The 25,585-nt window shown below is 44.0% G+C and overlaps 1 protein-coding gene across 1 annotated transcript in view; it reads left to right on the top strand.

Annotated features, from left to right (window-relative positions):
* ADAMTS18 (ADAM metallopeptidase with thrombospondin type 1 motif 18) overlaps positions 1 to 24,351 on the top strand; it is a 122,766-nt gene extending 98,415 nt beyond the window's left edge. The window contains exons 15-23 of the mRNA XM_088476811.1: positions 1,053 to 1,176; positions 2,790 to 3,034; positions 13,819 to 13,957; positions 14,321 to 14,447; positions 17,687 to 17,891; positions 19,299 to 19,490; positions 21,263 to 21,475; positions 23,172 to 23,319; positions 24,218 to 24,351. Coding sequence (XP_088332937.1) covers positions 1,053 to 1,176; positions 2,790 to 3,034; positions 13,819 to 13,957; positions 14,321 to 14,447; positions 17,687 to 17,891; positions 19,299 to 19,490; positions 21,263 to 21,475; positions 23,172 to 23,319; positions 24,218 to 24,351 — 1,527 coding nt within the window. The remainder of the gene's footprint in view (positions 1 to 1,052; positions 1,177 to 2,789; positions 3,035 to 13,818; positions 13,958 to 14,320; positions 14,448 to 17,686; positions 17,892 to 19,298; positions 19,491 to 21,262; positions 21,476 to 23,171; positions 23,320 to 24,217) is intronic.
* The last annotated feature ends 1,234 nt before the right edge of the window (positions 24,352 to 25,585 follow it).

Below are 25,585 nucleotides of genomic sequence, written 5' to 3'. Positions count from 1 at the left end.
ACCTAACCATAACCCTTTCCCCCTGCAGCCTAAACCTAGCCCTCCGCTCCTGCAGCCTAACCCTAACACTCCTCCCTAGTGCCTAATCCTAATACTTACCATCTGGATTCGCAGATGCCGGGATTCTGGAGCCGGGATTATGATTCCTGTTGGTATTCTGGCACCGGGATTCTCAGCGCCAACATTCTGTGTGTCGGGATGCCAACTACGTCCCTCCCATTAAGGGACCCTAAATCTGCCACATATGCCCAACACACCATTAAATTGCAACTAACTGCACTTACCTCTCAGGTACAGAAGGTAACATCTAGACAAGGGCTGGCTTGTGATCCACACCCAACTAGGCCTTTTATAGCCTTGATTGAAAGCAGCCATGATATCACTAGGAAAGATTTTGAAAGAAAACAGAAAAGTAATATGCCCGCACTCAGCAGTACAAACCCATATTGTACAATTCAGTACTTTGTGCACAGACGCGGCGGCAAATACTAAGTGACCATCGGTATTGCGTGCACCTCTGAGTTAGTGTGTGTTAGTTGTTTGCACAATGCTCACATTTAGCAGCTTTCTATAGCTAAACTTTTTTTTCCTTCATTTTATAATGTCATTAAAAGCTCATCCCCAGAATTCAGTATATTTGTTCCTATTTCCAAGTGCTGATATGAACTTTCGTTTTTCCCTGACTGCATCTCAGTCCGTTGAGCTGAACATTCCTCAGCCTTGTAATAACATCATTGCAATGATTTCACAGAAACACCAACTTTATCCAACACTGAATCACAAAACTACTGTAAGCCATCAAAAAAAATCACATTAACCACAGAACAGCTTTTAACTAAGTGTTTAATTAATTGCTTGCATTTAGTTTTCTATTATCTGTAATGGTGTAAAATATCATCTTACGGAATGTACCGTACAAGCGAGCGAGCGGATTTTAATTTCAGTTTGGCTCAGCTGCAGTATGAAATGATCTCCCTACATCCTGTGATATGATACTTTCCGACATTCACAATTTCCTAACACAGGTTTCATTTCTGTAATTCCGGTGCCAGCTTGTAGGGTGTGATTATGTTCTTGGATCAAAAGCAACTTTGGATGCCTGTGGGGTTTGTAAAGGTGATAATTCAACATGCAAGTTTTACAGAGGACAGTATCTGAACCATCACAAAACTAACGGTAAGCATTTTGTCATTCTCTTGAATAAGGATATATTTTCCTTAACACTTCCCCGAGCTCACAGCAGATTTCCATTGTTTTCAGGGGGGGATAGAATATCAAATATACCATATGGCACAATATTCCATCACTGTTTAATTACCAAGTGATCTTTCTGTGCATTAAATGTCGCTAAAACCATTTATTTGCTGAAAACTTTTTATTATCGGTGTATGAAAGTAGATATAGATGTTTATGTGTGGACTGTATAGTTTGGATGTAATTGGGTAGGAAAGCTTATGGAGGTTATGCATGTGGTTCTGGAATTTTTTAAGCTTGTCTGAAGAATTGAGTTTTCAGGGAACGCTTGAAGGTTTGGATACTAGAGGAAAGTCTTATTGTGTGTGGGAAGGCATTCCACAGAGTGAGTGCAGTCCGAAAAAAGTTGATTAGTATTATGATCTCTGTTAGTGACATGACCATTTGAACTCAGCTATAGACCACTGGATGCGATTCAATAACTAAAGGCCAGGAGGGGCATCTTAACCTAAGGTGGGTACACACCTAAGCAATATATCTGCAGATCGAGTGATCTGCAGTTGATGGTCATTCATACACACTGAACGACCATCATCTGCATGCTGCAGCGGGTCCCAGCGGCCAGGGGGTGTGTTGGGGGCATGTCCCAGGGGACGGGGGGCGTGTCCCACCCCCACCCCGCGGCTGCCGCTGTATGTGTACAGGCCTACTGACCCTCACCTGCCGATGGACAGATATATCTGCAGATGTATCTGTCCATCGGCTGTGCAGCGCAGCCAATGCGATATGTCTGTGAACGACGCCATTCACAGACATATTGCTGGTACACACTGGCCAATGGGCAGCAGATATATTGGCCGATCAATTGATCGCCAAATATATCTGTCAGTGTGTACCCAGCATTAGAAATACGCTTTTCCTAACAGAATTAGACAATCTGAATCAGAGATTTCTGTCCATTATCTGTACTAGGTAATTTTGATTATCACAGTCTTTGTCCTTCCTGCAAGTTGCCCCTACACTAAATAATCTGCCAATTGAATTATATTGCACTGGGAGCTGTTAAATGATCACATCAAGGTAGGATAGGACAAAGGAAAGTAGTAGAAGGAGAGGGATGGCGTTTGAGTCACTGTATGCCCCATAGTGGCCCTATTTTGGATTTATTCTTCTAAAATTTTTAAGTTTGCAGGAATAGCAAGCTCTTCTCACAGTAGTGCAAATTATTTCAGGAGTTTTTTTCTCTTATGTAGACAGGGATAGATTAATCAGGTCTTGCAGCAGTGCAGAGTATTTCAGGAGATTAGTGTGCTGGTTTTGGTGGGAGAGAGTGATCTCTACACATGATAACAGGTCTACAGGTGACAGGGACAGTGTCATAATATGAGAATGGGAATAAAAAGCAGGAAGCTACAGCCCGAGAGTCTGACAGCAGAAGGTGCACGGCCCCCAGCAGAGTGTAACTCGTAAAATTGATGCAGGAGTTCTGTGGTGTCCATCACACCTTATTATGAAATAAGTCACACATCCAACATGTTAATCATTTATTTGCAAGATATAAATGCCAGATGCTCATAATTCTCTATTCTATCCAGACTACTATCCAGTGGTGACTGTTCCGGTTGGTGCGAGAAGTATCCATTTTCAGGAGCTTCAGCCTTCTACCAGCTACCTCGCTGTGAGAAACCTAAGCAGGAAGTACTACTTGACCAGCGACTGGACCATTGATTGGCCTGGAAAGTTCTCCTTTGCCGGGACTACTTTTACCTATAAAAGGTCATTTCAGCAGCTGGAGAGTCTTTACACGGCTGGACCGACAAATGAAACACTAGTCTTGGAAGTAAGAATTTACTTATTTTGGAAATATAAGGAAGGGATATGCTGCAAAACTTTTATATCTCCATAAATGTTGACTTTTTTTTTTTAAGATACCCAAAATGAACCAGCTATTTAATATACAACAATTGGGACTATTTGATTTTTGCCACAGGATGCACTCTTTGCATAGAAGTAGGTGTCTGATTAGTATTGTTTAACAGATCGATGATGAGAATGCAAAAGGAATTTCTTGACTTTTGTGAATTTGGCAAGACTTTGTAACGAGTCTGCGTTTCACTGGTGAACAGCAATGATGAAAACATCTTGTGAAAAACTTCCATTTATCATTAAATCCTTCCTCTCATCTTAATAAAGGATCAGGCCTGGAGTAGGCAATAGATTATTTATTATTACCAGTTGTTCTTATATCGCATGTCCACAGATCTTTAAGGTACATAGACTACAAAAGGTAGTTTGTGTTGAAATAAGGAGTGTGTTACTGTGCAGGCTCCATGTTGTTCCTTCAGGGAACTAGCTTTCCCTTTACCAAGATGGCCACCGTTTGGTCTTCTGCCCATGCACAGCGCCATCTTGTTACTGTGTAAGAGTGTCACAGTGGAACGCAGAAGTGTTCCACATAACTCCAGAGAGATCATGTAATTTATGCCTGTTTATCATTTCACCGCTACCCAAATACAATCACTGACTGGTGATCTGTATGCTCCATTCCAGCTCCGCTCAATCCAGAACTCTGACTGTATATAACTGTGCGTACGGTTGTACAAACATAACACTATACCACTATACAATAAACCAAAGTCCTGAGTTGTTTGGTGCAATTGGTGAATCCGTTGGTGTATACTATTTACTCTGCGTATTATTACCACCAAATAGTACACACAAATCAAAATTTTGTACTTACAATGATTCGATGGACAATGGAGGGAACTGCATAATTCGTGGCGCTATAGAAATAATAATAGCAATCTGCAATTACAGTGATTTATATCGTGATGTTTTCAGTTTTCATTATAAAATATTGTATTAGTATAAGATACTATGGGGTAAATTTTAGAGTTTTTAGTAGTGGAGATTCTAGCTATTATTTTCCAAAAGGTGCTAATTAAATGTTATGTAGAATCTGATTGGTTGCTATGGGCAACATCTCCACTTCTAAAAACTCTCACTTTAGTAAATATACCTCCTAATATTAATCTTTGGAAGCTCCCCTTGAAGGTCAAATGTTCTTCCCACTCTTTCATTAATCCTGTGCAGAACATGTTTATGCAGCGGCATTACGTGAAATAATACAACCAGAAAACCATCTCTAGTAGCCATCATCAGCATTTGTACAACTTAAATACACACTTAGCCGTAACCTTGCCGAGCGACCCCAGCTATAAATTTGAGGTTAACAATATATTGACTTAGAGATGCTGGTAGGTGACCTTTATATGGTGCTGATATGAGTCACTGCTTCAGCTGCAAGGAACCTTTAGTCAAGCTGGTTAAGAAGATGTGTGGTTTTCTCGTGATCAAAGCTCTAACTACGAGTAGCCAGACATATCTGACCTAATATAAACACTTAATTATAGTCTGGGCAGACTGGATCCCACCAGGGAAATGCTTAATGAATGAGTTATGTTGTTAACAGCTCCTCACTGCTGTACGCAAGCTTTTAATAGAAATACTCTGTGTTTAATCATATCTTTGGGTTAGGGATCCAGTGGCGAGAAACAAGCAACGGTGCTGGAGGTGATGGAAATTTAACAATGCCAATAGGCTTCTATTTACAACTTCCCCATCTATTCCAGCATCCCCCACCACACCCCTGCCCGACCTATACATATTAATGGTTGGAATTAACGTCTACAAGTGTTAAAGGGGCCAGTAACATCTCATGTACAAACTTTACAGATGCTATAGCTTGGCCTCTGCATTCATTATGTGACAGCAGAAGACACAAGTAGCCCATGTACAGGGCTGGACATGGGCCTGTAGGTGGTAGAGCTTTCAGGGCTTCCAGATTCCTCACTATCCCCACACTACGCTGACACACCTCACACAGGGGAGATCATAGATCAGTGCATGAATGTCCATTTGCTGAATCATTTGTGCACTCTCTTAATGGTTGCTCTGATCTTCTACTTCCTTTTAAAGTGTCCTTACTGACGGGTTATGGAGATGCCCTTTGCAAATGCAGTTTCTGGCTGTTTTATTATCCAACCGTGTAGTGCTATCGTACAAAGACAACATATGGTAATAAAAACACTGGCTCATGTAGGGGAAGATGGTGTTAAATAGAAAGGGGAAGAGGGTGTTAGAGGCACACTCCACGCTGCCTCTGTTAACCAACGGCCAGTAGTAAGAGAATATTCAGCACCATAACAGGGCAGCAGTCCACCCTGTGCCGTTCCACTTCCTGAACGAATGACGTGGGGCAGGGTCACTAGCACAAGGAAATACAGCACTGCCGGAAGTGTCCTTAGGAAGCCCCCCGAGCTGCTGTACAGGCTGCAGGGTGCATGCCCGGAACGTCCAAAGGACGCTCTGGAGCGCCGCACTGCAGCAGCAATACTGGCTACAGGGTGTCATCACAGACACTCTGCTAGCCAGTAGCAAGGGCCTTGGGGCAGGGAAGGTGCCACCCACAGGCCTACTGTGCTCTGTGTGTTGGCTATTCTCACAGACCTCTAGTTACGGGGGATGCAGTCAGGAAGCCGAAGGACGAAATGCCGACCGCCGGCTTCCCGGCTATCTAATCCCGGCAGGGGTCTAATGACAGGCGTTGAGATCCCGACGCCTATCATCTTACCTATGCTGGGAGCCCGACGCCCAGCATACCGACTAAAGGTAAGCAGGGCGGCGGGTGTGGACAGCTGCGGGGGGGGTTAGGTTAGGGGCTCCCGGGGGGGGGGACAGCCTTAGGGTTAGGCTTAGGCTAGGGGGGAAGGGGGGGTTAGGGGTAGGCACCCCCGGGGGGAGGTTAGGGTTAGGCACCCCCCTGGGGTTTAGACACTTACAGGGAGGGGGTTAGGGTTAGGCACTTGAGGAGGAGGTTAGGGTTAGGCAATCCTAAGGGAGAGTTAGGGTTAGGGGGGGTTAGGTTAGCAAAATAGAGAAAATACTTATCTGTTGGCAGGGCCGGCTCCAGAGTTCTGAGCACCCTGTGCCGGCTCTTGAGAAGGCCGCGCGCGGGCAAATTTGGGGGCGTGGTCTAATTACCATAGGCCACGCCCCCTGTGTGACGTTATATGGAGGCGTGCTCGCATGGCACACCTCCAAATAATGTCAGGCTGGGGGTAAAGCCCAGCACTCCGTCACTGGCTGGGCTTCCCCCAGCCCTCTCCCGTCAGTGAATGGTTGCCGCTGCATGCACGCGGCATCCATTCACTCTCCGGGGGTCCGGCACCGCCGCACAGCTGCGGCGGTGGGGGTCCCCAGCCTCCCGATTTGACCACCCGCTGAAATCGGGATGCTTGGGTGGGGTGCCGCCCTCTATGGGTGGCGTCCCTGTGCGACCGCACTGGTCGAACACCCCTAGATCCGGCCCTGTCTGTCGGGATCTTCACTGCCGGTGTTCCAGTGTCGGTATTCGAAGTGCCAGACGTGCGTCCGGTGGTATTTCATACCGATCCCAGTTACGGCCCTGTATGTATTGTACTCTGGTGAATGAAATATGCACTGAACACTCACCACCATGGTGTAGTTATTATAATGATGTGTCCTTAGTTAACTTTGCTCTCAGCGCGACATATATTGTACAGAGGGGCACATGCTGTGGTACATGCGTTACACTTTTAAGGAAACAATCTAAGGTTTCAAGAGCCAGTGACATGTTTTTGCAAGAGCCATACAAGTATTCAGATGGCAGGTGGCACTTGGGTTGACAAATGTGCTTGCATGCCAACCACCTTCCAGAGTAATTAGGTTATTATCGCACTGTATGCTGCTGTTGTCTAGCACAGGGTGAGTTGGATGGAAAATACTGCACAGTAACAAATAAAGCCCATAAAAAATGTCCACAACATTTGTGTATACTTGCATCTATTGTACATATACAATACAAAGCTTTGCACCAAGAAGGTTAAACAATTGACAGTAAGATAAGAATATTATTTTCTGAGAATTCCTATAGCTGTTGAAAGAGGTTTGCAAAATGGTACTTGTCAATAGTGCTGTGCCTGGGAAGCAATCGGGAAGCCGACTGCCTAAATACCGGCAGCCGGCTTCCCGACTGTCTTATCCCGGCAAGGGTGAAATGCCGGGCATCTAGATGTAGACGCCCGCATTTCCCCGACGCCGGGAGACCGGGCGCCCGGCATCACGATCGTAGTGATGCCAGGCGCCGCGAGCGGACAGCCACGGGGGGGAGGGTTAGGTTTAGGGCTCCCGGGGGGGACTTAGGGTTAGGCACCCCCCCGGGAGGGTTAGGGTTAGGCTAGGGGGAGGGAGGGTTAGGGTTAGGCACCCCCGGGGGGGACTTAGGGTTAGGCACTCCCCCGGGGGACTTAGGGTTAGGCACTCCCCCGGGGGACTTAGGTTTAGGCAGTGGGGAAGGGGGTGGTTAGGGTTAGGCACTTAGAGGGGGGATTAGGGTTAGGCACTAGGGGGGGAAGTTAGGGTTAGGCATCCCTAAGGAGGGTTAGGGGTGTTAGGTTAGGTTAGTGGATACTCACCTATCCACGATCGGGATTTCCAGCGCTGTCGGGCTTCCGCTGCTTTGCACTCTGCTCCTGTCGGGCTGCCGCTGCCCATTCCCTGTGCCTACATGTGCCAGAGATGTACAGTAAGGGGATGTGGTTTATATCCCGGCTTTTGGGATGCTGGCAGTTTAGAATGCTGGTGCCGTAAACCCGACAACAGTCAGCATCCTGAGCACTGGCATCCCGTCCCCAACCCACAGTATTTACTAAAGTGCAGGTTTATAGACTTGGAGATGTAACCAATCAGATTCTAGCTATTATCTTCTAGAATGTGCTAGATAGATGATAAGTAGAATCTGAATGGTTGCTTTGGGCAACATCTCCACTTCTGTAAACCCACACTTTAGTAAATAACCTGACAGTTTTTCTCTTTCCAAAGTCACAGGGTCAGAAAGAGATCTGAATATTTCTTATTAGACTTACATGGTTCTCCTTTGCCAGTACTGCATTTGAGTTTATACGCCAGTCTCTAGATAAGAAAACCATTGCAAACCTATACTCCAGTTATGAAATAGGCATAGTATTTTTCTTTATACTATTTTATCTTCTGTACTAAATGAACAATCGTACTCCCACAAGCGGTTGTATATAATACCAATTGTGGGTTTCATTATGCTTTTAGAGTAATAAAAAACTGATAAATCTGATATATTAATCCAATGACACGTAACTGTTGCCAGGCAATGCTATTATTCAGCAAGAACAGTTTAACAAAATACAGAGAATTATGTTGGGTATCCGTTGTATAATACAACTTTGTGTTTCATTTAGTGAATCTGGCAAGTCTCCGGCAGGGAGTCTGTGGTTTTGAAATGGAGAAACTGTAAATTTTATAAGTCTTTGCCCTGCGGTCAGGCTTGCTGAGTTCTGTGTCTGAAGTCAGGTGGCTGATGTTACCGTGGTAGGCCTAAAAACTCAGTTCTGAACTATCCTTGATTACCAATTTTAAATCTAGAAGTTATTTCCACTTGGCTGAGTATGTTCTGGGTCTTGGCCAATTAAGTAGGCTGTAGCCCTGGAGGTCCTTCCAACTTAAAGGGTTGATATTACTGGCTTGTCCAGACTTTTAATGTGGAGTTGTTAGGAAATGGCTTCATTTATGACTTCGGACATTTTTAAATTACTGTTGGACTTATTCCACATAAAATGTAAAAATAGATATTGTACCGTAGCCTCTGTTAGTAGTTTTCATCACTTTATGGCAGGGATGACTCAAATTTTAAAAACTGTTCAGTCAAAAATTTGCCTTGCTCTGCGTCTGTTCATTTATGCGTTTCGCAGACATAATTTGGCCTTACATTTTCCCACTCCTAGTCCTAACTCAACCACACAAGACGGTCAAATAAATCGACTGGCTTCTTCCCAATTGTATTTATTCCGCAAAATAAGTCATTTATAAGTAAAGTGCCAAACAGCATTCTGCAGAAAGGCAAAGCAAAAGCAGAACTGGAAGATTGTATTACAAGGCCTGTAGTCTGCCCGAAAGTTAAGGTGGGTACACACTTGGCGATATATCGCTCGTTCTATCGAAGAGCTTTATATCGAGAGTGCATCGGCGGGTGTGTACACCCGGTATGTCTGTGAAAGACGTAGTTTACAGACATACCAGGTCGCCCTGCAGCACAGTCGATGCCGATATACTTCAAAGGTATATCGATGCATCCAGCTGTGTGTACGGGCGACCTGCCGACCGCTCTTACACTTGCTGCAGGGACCGCCTACACTGACATCTCAACTGGCAAATCTAATCCGCCCAGTTGTGAAGTTAGCTGAGACACATAGAGCAGACGATTGGTAATTATTGAATATAGCTGACAGATCAGTCGTCAAACCATGCTTCTTATCATATGCTCTGTACCAGGCTTGCCTACCCTCCCGATTTGGTCGGGAGCCTCCCGAATATCGGGTGCCGCTCCCGACCCCCCGGAAAGGCAGGCAAGCCTCCCGGCTGCTGCCTACCCCCCCAGACTACTAGTAAAAGCCCCCGCTGCCGGGGGGCCCGATGACGCAATTCGCGCTGAATCGCGTCATCGAGGCTCCGCCCCCTGCTTTACAGGGGGCCCCCAAAACGGCGTGGTGAAGAGGGGGCCCCCAAAACGGCATCACAGTCCGGCCACGCCCCCCACAGAATACAGTCCCGGAAGGAGGGAGCTGAATGTCGGCAAGTATGCTCTGTACCCAGCATGATCTGTGAAAGCAAGTGTTGAGCGACTTACTATATTTTTGCTTAGAGAAGTAGATGTGTTTAAATCAGCATTACTATGTGCTCTATTTTCTCCATAAGGCAGCATAAAATGTAATGATTTGTAAATCCCCTTCCTAGGGGTATATTTACTAAAGTGAGAGTTTTTAGAAGTGGAGATGTTGCCCATTGCAACCAAACAGATTCTAGCTATTATCTTCTAGAAGGTGCTAGTTAACTGTTGTAGAATCTGATTGGTTGCTATGGGCAACATCTCCTTTTCTAAAAACTCTCACTTTAGTAAATATACCCCAAGTGTGACTGACACCTTCACAGAATTTAGGTGAACACTTTGTAGGCCCAACGGCAATTCAGGTTTAGTGATGTCGCTGAGGCCTAATACCCCAAGTTTCAGTAGTATCACTAGTTCTTAGTAAATTCACTTCCTGCATTCTCATAAATATTGGTGTATCACACAAAATGGCCGACTCAGCTGTGTAGAGAAAAAGTAAGCTTTAATGGGAATGTGACTTACTTAAATTTTAATAAAATGAGTGTTGTTGTTCATTCAACCTCTTTTTTATTTCTGTAAGAACCACATTTTTAGAGTCAATAGAGGTCCAGCATTTCCACGAAGATCTAGCGAATATAGAGTAAAAAAGTTTTACCAAGAAATTTTTGGTAGGGATAACTTACATTTAACCCGCCACAACCTAAATAAATGCTTTTTTACGCACATCTTTAAGTCAACACATTTTTCTAAAAATGCAAAAAGGTGGTGAAAAATGCTTTTTCAATCCTTCGGAGACGGTCAGATAATGCATGCTAGACGCGCGGGTGCGCCTTCTAAGACAAATTCCTGACTAATGATCAGCATATAGTAAGTAATCCAAAAGAAAACAAAAAATATTTTAAAGGTAAAAATGTTAAAAAGTAATGTTTTAAACACAGGGTTATTGACCCTGACATATATATGGAGTCAAAAATGTTACTTTTTCCTGTAGTGTTGCTTATAAACCCCATTTATTATTCATCAAGAACATTTTCCACATTCTTGTATTCCCAGTTGGATAAATTAAAAAGTTATATCCTATTTTCTCAATCATAAAACATAGCAGCACATGGTGTTAGCCAGTTTAGAAGCCTTAGGCTGTCTCATTGGCTACCAATGGGATTTATATAATTCGGAAGTAAGTACACAAAATATCTGTCCTAAGGTTTGACATGGGCTGAAATCCCATTTTTGACAACACAACAAGCTGGAAAATAGATATGACATTCCACCTACACAGCTTACAAATTCCATTGTATTATCACAGTACAGTATATATGTAGTTACTTTGAATAAATATGTTTCTTTCAAAAGAATATTTGAATATATTTTTAGCATGTTAACTCTTTGTTTTAGTGGGGGTTTTTTTGTTATTTTTTCTTTTTAAATATAATTATTTTTGGGATGTTTTGTAAGTCTGCTATGATTTGCTGTACTATATGAATTTAGAGTTGATTGGGTTTTTCACTTGTGACCAAACGGATCTATGAAAACACATTTTAGCCTGGATGGCATGTTGAATATTTATAAAATGTGATGTGATTGAAGATTTATAACAATGTATATTTTGAAATAATTGTCGAATCACCAATAGAGTAATTGGTACGTGTTTACTTTACGGACTCATTGCAGAGAGAACCCAATGTCCTACACTCATTATTATTATCAATCATGGGAATATCTAAATCCCCTTCACGGAGAGGACCCTGACATCAACAGCCAGTGTCCAGCATCATTCCCTACCATCCAAGTGGGCATAGAGGGGGAATATAACCTTGTGGCGAGCGTAGCCAGCCACCGAGCCCAAAGCATGGCGAGCGCAGCGAGCCCGCGAGTTGACAACTTTCTTCTTTAGGTGGGGACAACCCACGAGGGGACAACTTTCTTCTTTAGGTGGGGACAACCCACGAGGGGACAACTTTCTTCTTTAGGTGGGGACTACTTTCGGTACTTCATTCATTCATTGGGTTCTCTCCTGCAATGAGTCCGTAAAGTACACAAGTACCAAGTAATTTGATAAGTAAGAAATAATATATTCACCTCTGCAAATTATATTGATATTTTAAGTGACAAATCTATAATCTTTTATATGATGGGTAAAACTTGATTGCTCAGGGTCTTGTTGCTATAATGTGGGTCAGGCAAACTAATGCAGGGCGCCAAGCGGAGAGGTGGCTACAAATTTCGCAGGCTTCTATTCAGGCCCAGGACAGCAGGGGAGAGGTAACCATGAAACCCCTCTGTGATGCCATGACCACATCCCTTCCCCCCCCATGCACCTTGTATTGTGCACACATGCAAAATTGACATTTTGTTTTGCCAGATGGCAATGAGATCCCATTTATTGAGACGCTCCCTGTTTAGTACAGCTGGTGAAGTCACGGAGGGGCTAGCGTGGAGTTTGAACGCAGTTGCACCCCAAATTGCAGGTGTATTTTTAATTCACTAAAAAGTCTCACGTAGCAGCTGTCACAAGCTAAATTCTCGTCTGCGCAGGGAACATATTTGCAAGATTTACATATTTACACAGATGCCATGTACACTTAAGCTAGCTACACCTTATACAATTATAGGGCCGATTTGCGAATAATCGGGTGATCGCCCTCATTTATTGTATAGTTTCAGCGCTTCACCAATAAAACGATTAGAAAACATCCACAAACGTATTTTTTCGATTATCCGATCTGTTGGTCAAGAAGGAAATCTCGGCCTCAATTTCCCGATATGGAGCAGTGTGTGTGCATTCTCGACAATCTTCCCATATTCCCTATGTTCTCCTGTCACTATGTCATCCTTCTAAGAAAAAAATGCATAATGTGTAGCACAGATATTTGGGGCTTTCAATTTGCCGATTTTTTGACCCGTTACTCATCCCGATCAAATAATTTGCTTTGCTTGCACATTGTATTGCACAATACACATTTTTTAGGCTTCAACAGAACTTAAATACTACTTGTGTATGACAAAATGGCTGACACACTCACAGACAATATCATCTATGCCATGAGGAAAAGCACCTATCAGTGTCAACCAATCAGAGGTGGTTCGCTAGTGCTGGCGATCGTCATTATCATTGTGTGTTTGCACCTGCCTTTGGCACGCACAGATAATATGACTAGGATAGGCCTATAAGCATCTGTGGGCTCATCTGCATCAGCTCGCAATTACACAAATACACCCTGATGTATTTGGCCTATGACATTAGTCCGCCCCCTTCCCTCCAATTCCTGTTTCTCCATGTGCCAACAGGTGTGAGTGTCAGATTCATGCCAATCTGTATGAGCCTGATTCAGCAGCGGATTATGAGCGATTGTTTGCCATTGCGCATGCGTATAAGCTGCACTGCACATGCGCAGCGATTGCATTGCGATTATGGACACAGAGGAATCCATCGTAAAGTGAGTTGACAGGCTGTCGACATTTGGAGGTGGCGTCGGTTAGTCAGAAAAATGCAGGCATGTCTGTCCGTTTGACGCCGTCTCATGGGCGTGCATAAATTAGCCACTGTGAATGCATACGCAGCATGAGAGCTCCCTGCCTGCGACAAGACTTGCAGAGTTTGCAGCTGGTCAGACTTGTTGTAAATGCTGCGGGCTGCCAGATGTAGGACGATGGTACCGATGTTTATGCAGAAAAGCGACATTGAACGGATATGAGAAGGCAGCAGTGAGAGTCTTTATGTCGACTGTGGCAAGCAGAAACATATTTTAGCACCTAGATGACTGCAGGTGCCATTGCTGTTGCGTCCGATGCTGAATTAGGCCCTATGTGCATAGACGTGTGCCCTGTTTTCTGGGCATGTGCTGAGCGATGTTGTGCATTTTATGCTATGTATCCTGAATGTGTTTTTCCTTTATTTGTTATAGATCCTTTACCAAGGAAAGACTGGGGGGTTTTCATGGGAGTATACATTACCTACTTCTCCATATGAAGAGACACCTGTGATGAAAACAAGTTTCTTCTGGGTTCCCGTGTATACGGAATGCTCTGCCACATGTGGCGGTGGTGAGCGGAAGTTTTATTTTATTCACCCGATTTTTTTTTTATTACCGTATTTGCTGAAATATTATTAGGACAGGAGGAGTGTGCCCAGAGCCCTGTAGAGTCCAGAATTATTATTATGTGACTGATGTATATATTTTCCGTCAACAGTCTTCCTCACTGTCCTAAAATGAGGGATATAGATGAAACTTAATAAAACAAATATTGTAAAAATAAAATTAAAGTAGACCCATCACCTACTCATGGTGGGCGCAGCCATTTGATGGGGTGAATAGTTTTTCATTTTCTCGCAAGAAATTAATGACATTGCTTTTCTTAAAACTAACAGTTTTATTTTTTTACTTTGTATTACTTGTTATTTTTAAGGTCAAATGACTGCAGAGTTTCTGTGCCTACGAGACCTTCAGATTCAAGTAAACTCCAGCTTGTGTGGTTCCCTGAGCAAACCTCTTCCTGAACCAAAACCGTGCAATACTCAACTCTGTCCAGCCTAGTAAGTGTTCTGCAAATCTGTAACTACTGCATGGATTCAGCATTGGCCTGTGAAGAGACTATCTATAATTACATAGAATGTATTACATAAAATGATGACTAGAATCTGATTGGTTGCTATGATCCCAACCGCTCGATAGAATCCGTCACATAATGGTAGACTTACAGACCCTTCAACATGACCACTTCCACCAGGTTTCAAAATGTACTGCTTCCGGGGATGTAGTCAAAATGTTGATAGTTAGTGTCTAGTGTTATGATGTCAACATTGTTAAAATGTCAACATTGACCATGTCAGTGTCATGTTGACATGTTTGCAATGTTGACATGTGAAGTTTTGAAACATGAAACGCTGACATTCTACACGTACCGGCAGTGGAGAGGTAGGTTTAGGCTGTGGGAGGGGAAGTTAGGATTAGGCTGCAGGAGGAGAGTTTAGGAATAGGCTGCATGAGGGGAGGTTAGTGTCACAACTCACGTAGTGGATGCAAACCTGTATTTTTGGCTTGGCGAGACTTATTACTGAGGCGCGGAGTCTAATGTGCTGGAGGTATTCACCAGGAACCCCCGCAAGGAGGTATGGAATTAGCTGCGGCCGACACGTAGGTCACGGCCCTGAGATTAGGTTCCCTAATACTGGTGTTGGTGTACTCTGGATGGAGCGGAGTACGATAAAGACGTACACCAAAGTCGACAAACTGGGTCAGAACTGAACGGACAAGACGGTACCAGGGAGCAGACATAAGCAGGTCACAGAGGATAGCCAAGGTCAAAACCGGAATACCAAGCAAAGTACCAGGGAAGAGACTGAAACATGTCACAAACAAAGCCAAGGTCAGGAACAAGCAGAAGGTATCACTGGGAACGCTGGAGTAAGGTTTGGGAGCCTATACTCTGGCACAGGACTGCTCCAAGGGACTTCCTTTATATAGGCATGAGCTTGAATTAGGCACCCCTCTGATGTCATAATGGGGGGTCTGGTGCTTTAAATTTAATTTACAGAAGGTCGGCACGCGTCCCCAGGGGAGCCGCGGCTGCTCGCACCATGCCTCCGGAAAGAGGAGGTCTACACAGCAGAGAATGCTGGGGACTCCCAGCCCGCTGACCAGCGCCACCGGACCCAGTAAGTGCATGCCAGTGTCTGGCGCGCTGTGACTGTTAGGATTAGGCTGCAGGAAAGGAGGTTAGGATGAGGCACTAGGGGGAAGGTTAGAGATTAGGCATACTCACTACTGCAAGTGCCGCTGGAACCACTGGAAGTCATCATCAGGAAGACATCGCTGGATCCACACCAGGTAAGTCACCGCTAGAAAACAAGGGACATTTTGCTAACATTCTAACCATGTCAACATTTCAGAAATGTTGACATATTGATGTTATTGTGTCGACAATATGCATGCGCGCACACAGGGAAGTTTCCGAGTACCCAGAAAACCCCCCATGTCCGCCGATCAGTGGTGCAGCGCTGTTGGTTTCAGTAAGTGTAGTGCGGACCGCAGTGAGTGCGGTCTGCACTACACATGAACAAACACACCGCCGCTGGGTAGTACGAGTGTACTACCCGGCGGCGGTGTGTTTGTTTTAGCAGCCAATGAGAGTCAGGCAGACTCTCATTGGCTGCTGCATCCACTCATGAGCTCCACCTTACGGCTCCTGCAGTGGGTGATGGGAGAGATTTCATGATATCTCTCCCATAGTGCCAAGTGGGAGGACAGAGGAGCGGATGGTGGCAGTAGCAGAAGCGGGGATTCAGTTAAGTATGTTGTGTGTGTCTTGTGTTGTATATGTAAGGGGCACTGCATAGGGCAGACCACTACTGGGGGCACTACTGGGAGCACTGCAAAGGGCGGACCACTACTGGGGGCACTGTACAAGGGGCACTACTGGGAGCACTGCATAGGGCGGACCACTACTAGGGGCACTGTATAAGGGGCACTACTGGGGGCACTGTATAAGAGGCACTACTGGGGGCACTGTATAAGGGGTACTACTGGGGGCACTGTGTAAGGGGTACTACTGGGGGCACTGTATAAGAGATACTACTGGGGGCACTGTATAAGGGGTACTACTGGGGGCACTGTATAATAGGCACTAATGGGGGCACTGTATAAGGGGCACTATTGGGGGCACTGTATAAGTGTCAGTCAGTGTGTGTGTAACCAGTCATAGGGGTGTGTGTACCCCGTCATAGATGTTTTTTCATTAGTTCGGTAACCAAGGATTTGGAAACCCCCCCATTCAAAATCCTGCCTTTGACACTGATATGAATGTCGACGTAATGAATGTCGACAAAATATACCGCTCCCTGCTCCTGGAGTTCCCACTTAATTATGTTTTTTGTATGTGTACCTGGCGGAAGGAGTCATGTTGGTGCTCCAGATTTATCAAACCTAAATAGGACAAGGGCCTTGTCCAATTTTGAAAGTTTGATAAATCCAGACCAAAGTGGCACTGTCCCTTTCTATACGCTTGTTCAAATAGCTACCATCATTATCAGGGCACATTTGCTCCAGCCTGGCACCTGGTGCAAGCAATCCATCTGAAATGAGCCAGATCTCTGCGAATGGTCAACTCAGCACCACCTGCACTGCGGCCTAACTTCCTCTCAAAAGCCATCACTAAAGTTAGCCTACATGCAAACGCCCCATACCCACTCAGTTACAGCCATTCAGCACCTGCCACTGAGATGGGTATGACTTGTAAACGCCAGTAGATGCCTGTGCTTGGCTATGGAGCATGCCCAATGTTTAAAATGGCAAAATCCGTCCACAGGATGGACTTGTGTGCAAGTCTGTATCAGCACCATTGTTTTAATAATGGTCCTTTAGGGTACGGAAAGTTAGATATACAGTATTATTTGTGTATGTAATAAATTTTCATGTTTACTGAAATATCTGAAGGAATCCTGTGACAGTTGTTGCCTTTTGGCAATGTTGAATGTTACAGAACTGTGGATTTATCCTTGGCAGGGCACCCAGACCCAAACCTGGGTAACTGTAAGCGCTACTGATCCAACATAACCAAAAGATGGAGAACTCGCACTTCATGAATCCAATTAAAATAAATATATAGACCAAAGATGGGATGGAACCTCACAGTATATGAATAAGTGCAATACATTTTTTTAATGAATTAGACTGAGCTTCTGATGGGACACTGCAAGATTCTTACTATAAATATAAATAGCCTATACTGGATATAGTGCTACAGTATGTCCTAAGACGGTGTTTTTCTTTGCAGTTGGTCAACGAGTGACTGGAGTCTCTGTAGTGCCTCATGTGGTGGTGGCCAGCAGACAAGAACAATGCAGTGTGTCCAGAAGAAGACCATGCAAGGGGAAGAATTGGTGGGGCACTCACACTGTCCAGTGAGCACTCCCATCCAAGTCCAAAAATGCAATGTGCAGGATTGTCCAGCAGAATGGAGCACAGGGCCATGGGCTCAGGTATGAATGGAATCTTAGCTTCTGCTCTGCAGAGGAGGATGTTCTAAGGTTGGATGGGTCTCGCTTTTGCTTTAGTTACAGTTATTTTAATGATAATTCTGGATTGGTGAGGTCTTTGCTGGCTCGTCACTGTCACAGCTTCCAGTGTTGGCAGCTTGAGAATCATTGCTACCGGGAGTGGTTTAAAAAGTAGACATTCAGAATGTGGACAGGCTGAATGTGTACACCAAAATGTCGACTTGTTCTGAATGTCGACATGGATATTAGGTCGAAAGGAAAAATTTGGACATTCACAAAAGTCGACATGGTCAAATGGACTGTTGACATTCAGACCATGTCGGCATTCTGACCGGATACCATTCCTACGTAAGGAAACAGTTTACCATTAACTTATTTTACATTATTTGTAAATTACTCTTGATTATTCCATGTGGAAATAAATATATGAAATCTCCATATGCCCCTTATATGCTCATTAAATCTATCCATAAACCAATCAGTTTCTGTTATTTTTCTAGTAGAGGTTAGAAAATCAAAGCTAACATCTGATTGGTTCCTAAAGGGTACCGAATATGTGTGCATATACTGTAGTCCTATGCTACTAAATACAGTGCCATCCCCAAATGAGGCATATAATTTAAAAAAAAGTATATAATGTGCCAGGTCAGGTCACAGATGCTAAGTTTAATTTTTTTCCACTTTATGTACATTTCAAAGAACCTTCTTTCCCTATATATTATTTTGGAGGGTGTGTCTCCCCTGGACGCCCACCAATGGCTGTATTCACTAACTTACAGCCAGGACCTCTGCTGGTCACTATTGGTACTGCTCCATGTTCTCCTGGGACCCCCAGGAGAACCATCATTAAAACTAGTCAGTTGTGGGGGTCCCACGGGATGGACATTTGCCAAAGGGATATTATAGTGATAGAAATATATTTAGTGCAAAACCTCTTTAAAAAGTGACCATTAGAAATTGTTTGCTTACATTGGTGTTTTCGTTAAGTGGCTTTTTAATCAAGCACCCAGTGGATGGAAACCTGACCCAATAAACAAACCCAGCCAATGTTCATGAGTAATATGGTTGATTTAATATCATACACAAGAGCAGCTCAAACTCCAATCCTCACAGTGCTGCAATAAGCCAGATATTATAGCTGTCACTGCTTAAGTACAGGTGTAACATCCAAGCTGACTGATTTGATGTCTAAGACGTTGAATGAATATATTGTATGTATTAAACTTGAGAAAACTGAATCTTGGCTTGATACCAGCCCTGAGGCCTGGGGGTTTCATCTCTGGTGTGTATTCATCTAAGTAAGCCATGTTAATGTCATGTTGATATAAACATGGTCCATGAGCTATGTTTTTTTAGCGCCTGACAGCGTGCATTATCTGTCTATTCCAGTGTTCCCGATCTTGTGGCAAGGGAGTTAAGAAACGAGAGGTTTATTGCCGAAGTGTCAACTCAGAGAAATACAAAATACTCTCAGACAACCTGTGTACAGCCAGCTTGAAGCCAGAGTCCACGGAGATCTGTACATTAGCACGCTGCCAGAAAAATTACAAACTGCAATGGGTGATATCTGCATGGACTGAGGTAACCTACACAATTACTATACATCTGCACATATGTCACCATTAGAGCATTGAATTCCGGCAGATTTGTAAAAATGCTGTTTCAAATATGTCTTTTTATGTAAGTAAGCTCTCATATTCAACTTACATTACTTTTAGTTCACCATCAAACCTTTCCACATGCTCCCAAGACATCCCCACTCATGTGCCCCTTACATATCCATCGGACCTCTCCACATGCTTCCAAGACATCCCCACTCATGTGCCCCTTACATATCCATCGGACCTCTCCACATGCTTCCAAGACATCCCCACTCATGTGCCCATTACATGTCCATTGGACCTCTCCTCTCATGTGCCCATTACATGTCCATTGGACCTCTCCTCTCATGTGCCCCTTACATGTCCATTGGACCTCTCCACATGCTCCCAAGACATCCCCACTCATGTGACCCTTACATGTCCATTGGACCTCTCCACATGGCCCCAGACAGGGTACATGCCCATTAAGAGACCCTCAGACCTCCCCACAAGACCTCAGATCTCCACACATGCCACTTACATAACCCTCAGACCTCCGCACATGACTCCAAGGTTTCTCCATATGCCCCTTATATGCTCATTAAATCTATCCATATACCATCAGACCTTCACACATGCCCCTTAAATGCCCAGCAGATCTTGGAACATGTCCATTATTTCTCTCCAACATGCCCATCAGGACCCCATCTCACACCGTCCCCATATGCCTTCTCACATGATCACCACTTACTGTAGCTTTACAGCTGGAACCCACAGAATATAGAGGGCCTCATTTATCATTGAGTCTTATTCACAACGAGTGATAAAACTCGCTGTGTATGATAATGGTGCTCCAGCCACTCAGCTCCCAACTGTCATCTGTTTGAAAAATGACAGTTGGGAGCTGATTGGCTGGAGCACCATTTATCATACGCAACGAGTTTTATCACTTGTTGTGACTCATGAGTGAAAAAACTTGTTGATAAATGAGGGCCTTAGTGAGAGCATTTTTCTTGCATTGTGCAGAGGAGGTCAAGATATGGGGAATATTGCTGCTTCCAGTCTTTCCTATACCCCTTTCAGACCGACAAATTTCCCATCCTTGGTACAGAGCAGGGTCGCGGGCCCAGGACTCCGAATAGCAGAGGTGTAACTAGGTATTTGAAGGCTCCATAGCAAAAGTGTGTAAGGGCCATTATGTACCACCCAATGGTGAAAAATGTATACAACATATGAAACTTAACCTCAACTCTAGGTCCCATAGCAGCTGCACCCCTTGCACTTTTGGTAGTTACGCCCTTGCCGACCCAGGACAGCCTCTTTCATGCATAATCTAGACCCGGGTCGGTGCGTGTGCACCAACAAAAACTCAGGTATTTAGGCAGTGTATTAAAGGGGTATAACTCTCTGCTTTATAGTAAAGCAGATAATAAGTCAGATTGGTAGAATCCAGCTGGGATACATTTTTTTACTTAGGTGCAAAACTAGGTACACTCGTTCACCTAATCTGCACTGACCAAGGATCACCCACCATTCTGCTCTTCCATTGGCTGATGCAAATTTTCTCACCCCTGCAAACCCTGATATTTTGGCCTGCAAATCCATGCTCTTCCATGTTAAATGATTTTATTTGCGCAAAAGTGGACACATGACATCACAAAATAGCATTTACACTGTATCTTTCAACTTTCTTAATTGATCACTTCCCAAGATATAACCTTATCCACTTTTTACTATTGTGTTATTCACATATTTTGATATTTTTCTGCACAGTGCTCAACAACATGTGGCCCTGGTGTAAGAAAGCGTGAACTGAAGTGTGGAGAGAAGGGTACCGATGACAGGCTCGTCACTGTGCCTCAGAGAAGATGTCGCAGTGTCCGCAAAGTAGACGTACCCCTGGAGCAGCCATGCAATAACAAGCCATGCCCTGTGCACACGCCATACATTGTCTATTCCGGATGGCACACTTCTCCATGGCAACCGGTAAATCATTTATAAACATACAGCTTAGCACTTAGCTGATTAGATCAATGCTATCAGTAGCCAGGATGCTAGTAGTCAACTATTTAACATATTAAATTCCAGGAACAAAGTGTTCTATTTTACTTTATTAGGCTTGTCTGGGCAATCTCTTTGAGACTTGTTTATTACAATTCTAACAATCACAGCTGTAAATAATTTTTTTTATCACATTTATTAAGAAATTATTGGCAAAAAATTGTTACTCTTCTGCACCAATGATGCTGGACTGGGAGCGGTAATTGCAGTTTACTGGGCCAGTCACTGTCATTGTGTACCAGTTGGTTTGCGTTTCTGCCTGTGCTGCATTTTAACAGTTTGGATGTTGATTGGGATTTTAGCAATGTGCGATTGCCCACATCCCGCAAATCTATGAGATGCCTTTGTGCCATTTGGTTAAATAAAATAGGCTCCATCTCTATTTTTTTTACCAGCCATCATGAAAGCAAGAGTGGGATGCAGTCAGGAAGCCGACGGTCGAAATGCCGACCGCTGGCTTCCCGACTGTCTAATGCCGGCAGGTGGTCTAATGACAGGAGTCGAAATCCCGCTGGGAGCCCGACACCTGGCATATCGAATGAAAGTAAGCCGGGGCGGCAGATGTGGACAGCCGCGGCTTAGGTTAGGGGCTCCTGGGACTTAGGGTAAGACACCCCCCTGGGAGGGTTAGGCTAGGGTAAGGGGGGGTTAGGGATAGGCACCCCCGGGGGAAGGTTAGGGTTAGGCACCCCCCTGAGAGACTTCGGTTTAGGCTGCGGGGAAGGGGGGGTTAGGTTTAGGCACTTACAGGGGGGGTTAGAGTTAGGCACTTGGGGGGGAGGTTAGGGTTAGGCACCCCTAAGGGAGGGTTAGGCACCCCTAAGGGAGGTTTAGGGGGATATAGGGTTAGTAATAGTCAAAATACTTACCCATCGGGATCTTCTGTTGCCGGTTTTCCGGCGTCGGTATTTCATACCGATCCCAGCAAGAGACCCCAGGTTGATTTTGAATACATAAAAAGCTCTATACAGGAGCAATGGTGCCAGTCATTTATTTATTTATTTATGCAGGCATTTGTGCTACAATGAAACAACTCAATGGGGGGGTAATTCTTTGCTACAGCGATGTCTGGCTGTGCACATTACACTTATTATGGTAAGCATTCTTCGATAACTTTCCTGCACAGCTCTGGGAGGTGTGAATGAGTGTTAAAATTGAATGAAGACACATGACCTCAAATGCCTTCTGGACCACAATAGAGGCAGTCTGCGGCACATTACAGAGAACCGAATTACCACTATAGTCTTTTTATTTTTAGTTGTTGGTCGTTGAGAGTGATTCAGTCCTCTGGGATGTGCCACAGAATGCCTCCGGAACGGTCCCAAAAGTACACCATGTTGATGTGTCTCTTTGGTCACTTTACCATACACCCTACAGAGGTTTAAAGGAAAATGAGCAAAGATTGCTTACCATATTAAGCGGTAATGTGCGCAGCCGGACATTGTGGGGATGTCCGGTTGCATATTGCCAAGTATTAAATTGCCCCCCCATTGTTCCTAACTTATTGTACTAGTCCCTGCATACCTTCTAAAGTTCCGAAAAGATGTGCCAGAACTAGGTGCATTAGGATATATATAAGTTAATATAACAATGTATAAATATAAAGCTCCTTTCTATTCAGTGTACAGTGACATGTGGTGGGGGTGTTCAAGTACGAAGTGTCCAGTGTCTTCATCAGGGTAGACCTGCAGTGGGCTGTTTGCCCCATCAGAAGCCACCAACCTCTCAAGCTTGTAACATAAACTTCTGCCCTTCTTCAGGAACACAAGGTACTGTATTAAGTTGACAGCAATGACGGGGCTGACACCACTAACTGTCTATGGGTAGGATGTTCTAAGCATCGCATCCGTGCTGCGGTACATCCCGCCTCTCTTTGGGTACATACCGCAGTTGATTACTACGGTATGTACCTAGAAATGCACTGTGCATCGCAGAGAATAGCGCTCCCGATAAGCGCTTTCCTTTGCGATGCCCCCGGACAGAGGGGCTTGGAGGTTTAACACCCAGAAGTCGCAAAAGGACGCGGGGGGTGATGGGAATGCCATAAGCCTCTATTGGGTAACACCACCTGAAGATGTCGTTACCCACCGGGGAGATGCATTCCGGTGCTTTGTACATATTGGGTACATATTTCCCTTTAGTACATCCTGCCCTATGTATGCTATATAATCCCACAAATGTCGTAAGCCTCCATATATGATATTTTCAATGTATGTAAGGAACAGGTCACCCATATTGGTCAAAGGCTGCAGCAAGGTGACTGGCTAAACTAAGTGACAGAGCAGTGGCACACACACATGGTAGTTTTAAAAAAGAATATAGCATATCTTGGACAACAGAGGGCCTGATTCAGCAAAGATCACAATTGTAAAGCCGCACACAGACAGCTTTGCAATTCCATCCCTGCTATTATGCAAATGCAGCAGGAGGTGTCTGACACCCCTTGCTGCATTTGCGATCCCAGCACTGCGACAGAGACGGAGGCTGAGATTACCATCGCGACCATCGATGTTCAATGGTCGCGATGGTGGATGGTGCCGGGCCTCCAGGAAGCTGAGTAAGCCTCAGCTTACTCAAACTGGCTGGCTTACAAGCCCAGGACACTGCATTAACTACAATATGTAAGAAGACATTACCAGCAATTTAACATGTTGTCTTGCTTTACAGAAGATCCGTCATGTGTGGACTATTTCAGCTGGTGCTCCCTTGTCCCTCAACATGGAGTCTGCAACCACAAATTATATGGCAAGCAGTGCTGTAAATCGTGCACTAGAAAGAAACACTTCGGTGACACTGGGTGACTTTTCAACAGTGGTGTTTTTTTTTTAAATTTTGGGTCGAGGCACAATTTCCTCTGTACCGAAATTTATACAATCAAAAAGTTAATCATCTCAAAAACATTGTTTGATCTTGCTGTAAACTTTAAAGTTTTAAGTTAACAGTAAAGTTCCAGGTCATCAGATTTTTCTAAAAAGTAATGCTCCCAGATGCATTCCTGCAATGAACATAGCAGAAGGAATTTGCATTCCGAGAGAACTTTAAGGAAACTAACATGATCGCCAGTAGGTACACCGAGAGGGAATGTGTGCCTAAAAGTGTTGGTGCACTGCAGCACTTGTCAGCTGAAACGTTTATTAGGAACCTTTTTCAAATTTCAGAATTAAAGAAGGTGGCTGTAAAAATGAGACAAGACTTTTATACTACTGGTGGGCCGCATGCGGGAAGAAAGACTATCAAAATTTATAGCCAGTCAACAATTTGCGGGTGTCCATCTTTGGTGGCTAACAGTTGGTGAGACTAACATGGACAGTATCTTAAAAATATATAAATTAAAGCCATATATTTTCCAAACAATGAGCCATATATGGAGTAATTTACTCGACTGAAACGAAACAATGGTCCGAATGTTGGACATACAAAGCTGAAGATATTCACCCATGATGGTGTACTTCGGCTGATCAAGCAGATTGCTTCCCAAGTGATTTTGAGATCGAGATTGATATAGTTTGATAGTGAAAACACTACAAATGTGCATTGAGCCTGAACAGGGATGTATAGATAGTCCTGCGTGGTGCTTTCACCCTGGTGATTTGATTCTTTGGTCAATATTAAATTTCCTTGCTAATTTAAAATAATGATAATGATATTATTATCAAGATATGGTGCTTTTTGTACCTTGCTGCTGGAAAAGTAAGGTTGTCATCTACTATTATGTGTTGTATCGCTCACCTACTTTCCTGTGGTGAATTAAGGTACAATTGAGGATAATTTTAGATACTGTACTGTAAATCTTAAATTAAACTACATCCAATTTTTCTAAAAATAAAAAAATGGTGCTATATATAAATAACGAATCACATAAACTGGCTGCTAACTATTTTACATGTTTTAGAGATGTTTCGTATCATGACTATATTGTTTGACAATGTAGAGGGGATATGGATAAGACAGGCTTTTGAAAGCCATTCCACTGAGTAAGGAAGCATTGAAGTTCCTCTAGATTTTTCAGTATTTCCAAGCCCTAGATTTTCAAAA

The sequence above is a fragment of the Taudactylus pleione genome, unplaced genomic scaffold (genome assembly GCF_031769625.1).
Source record: "Taudactylus pleione unplaced genomic scaffold, aTauple2 ptg000195l, whole genome shotgun sequence".
Taxonomy (NCBI): domain Eukaryota; kingdom Metazoa; phylum Chordata; class Amphibia; order Anura; family Myobatrachidae; genus Taudactylus; species Taudactylus pleione.
This window is presented reverse-complemented; position numbering and strand designations above follow the sequence as displayed.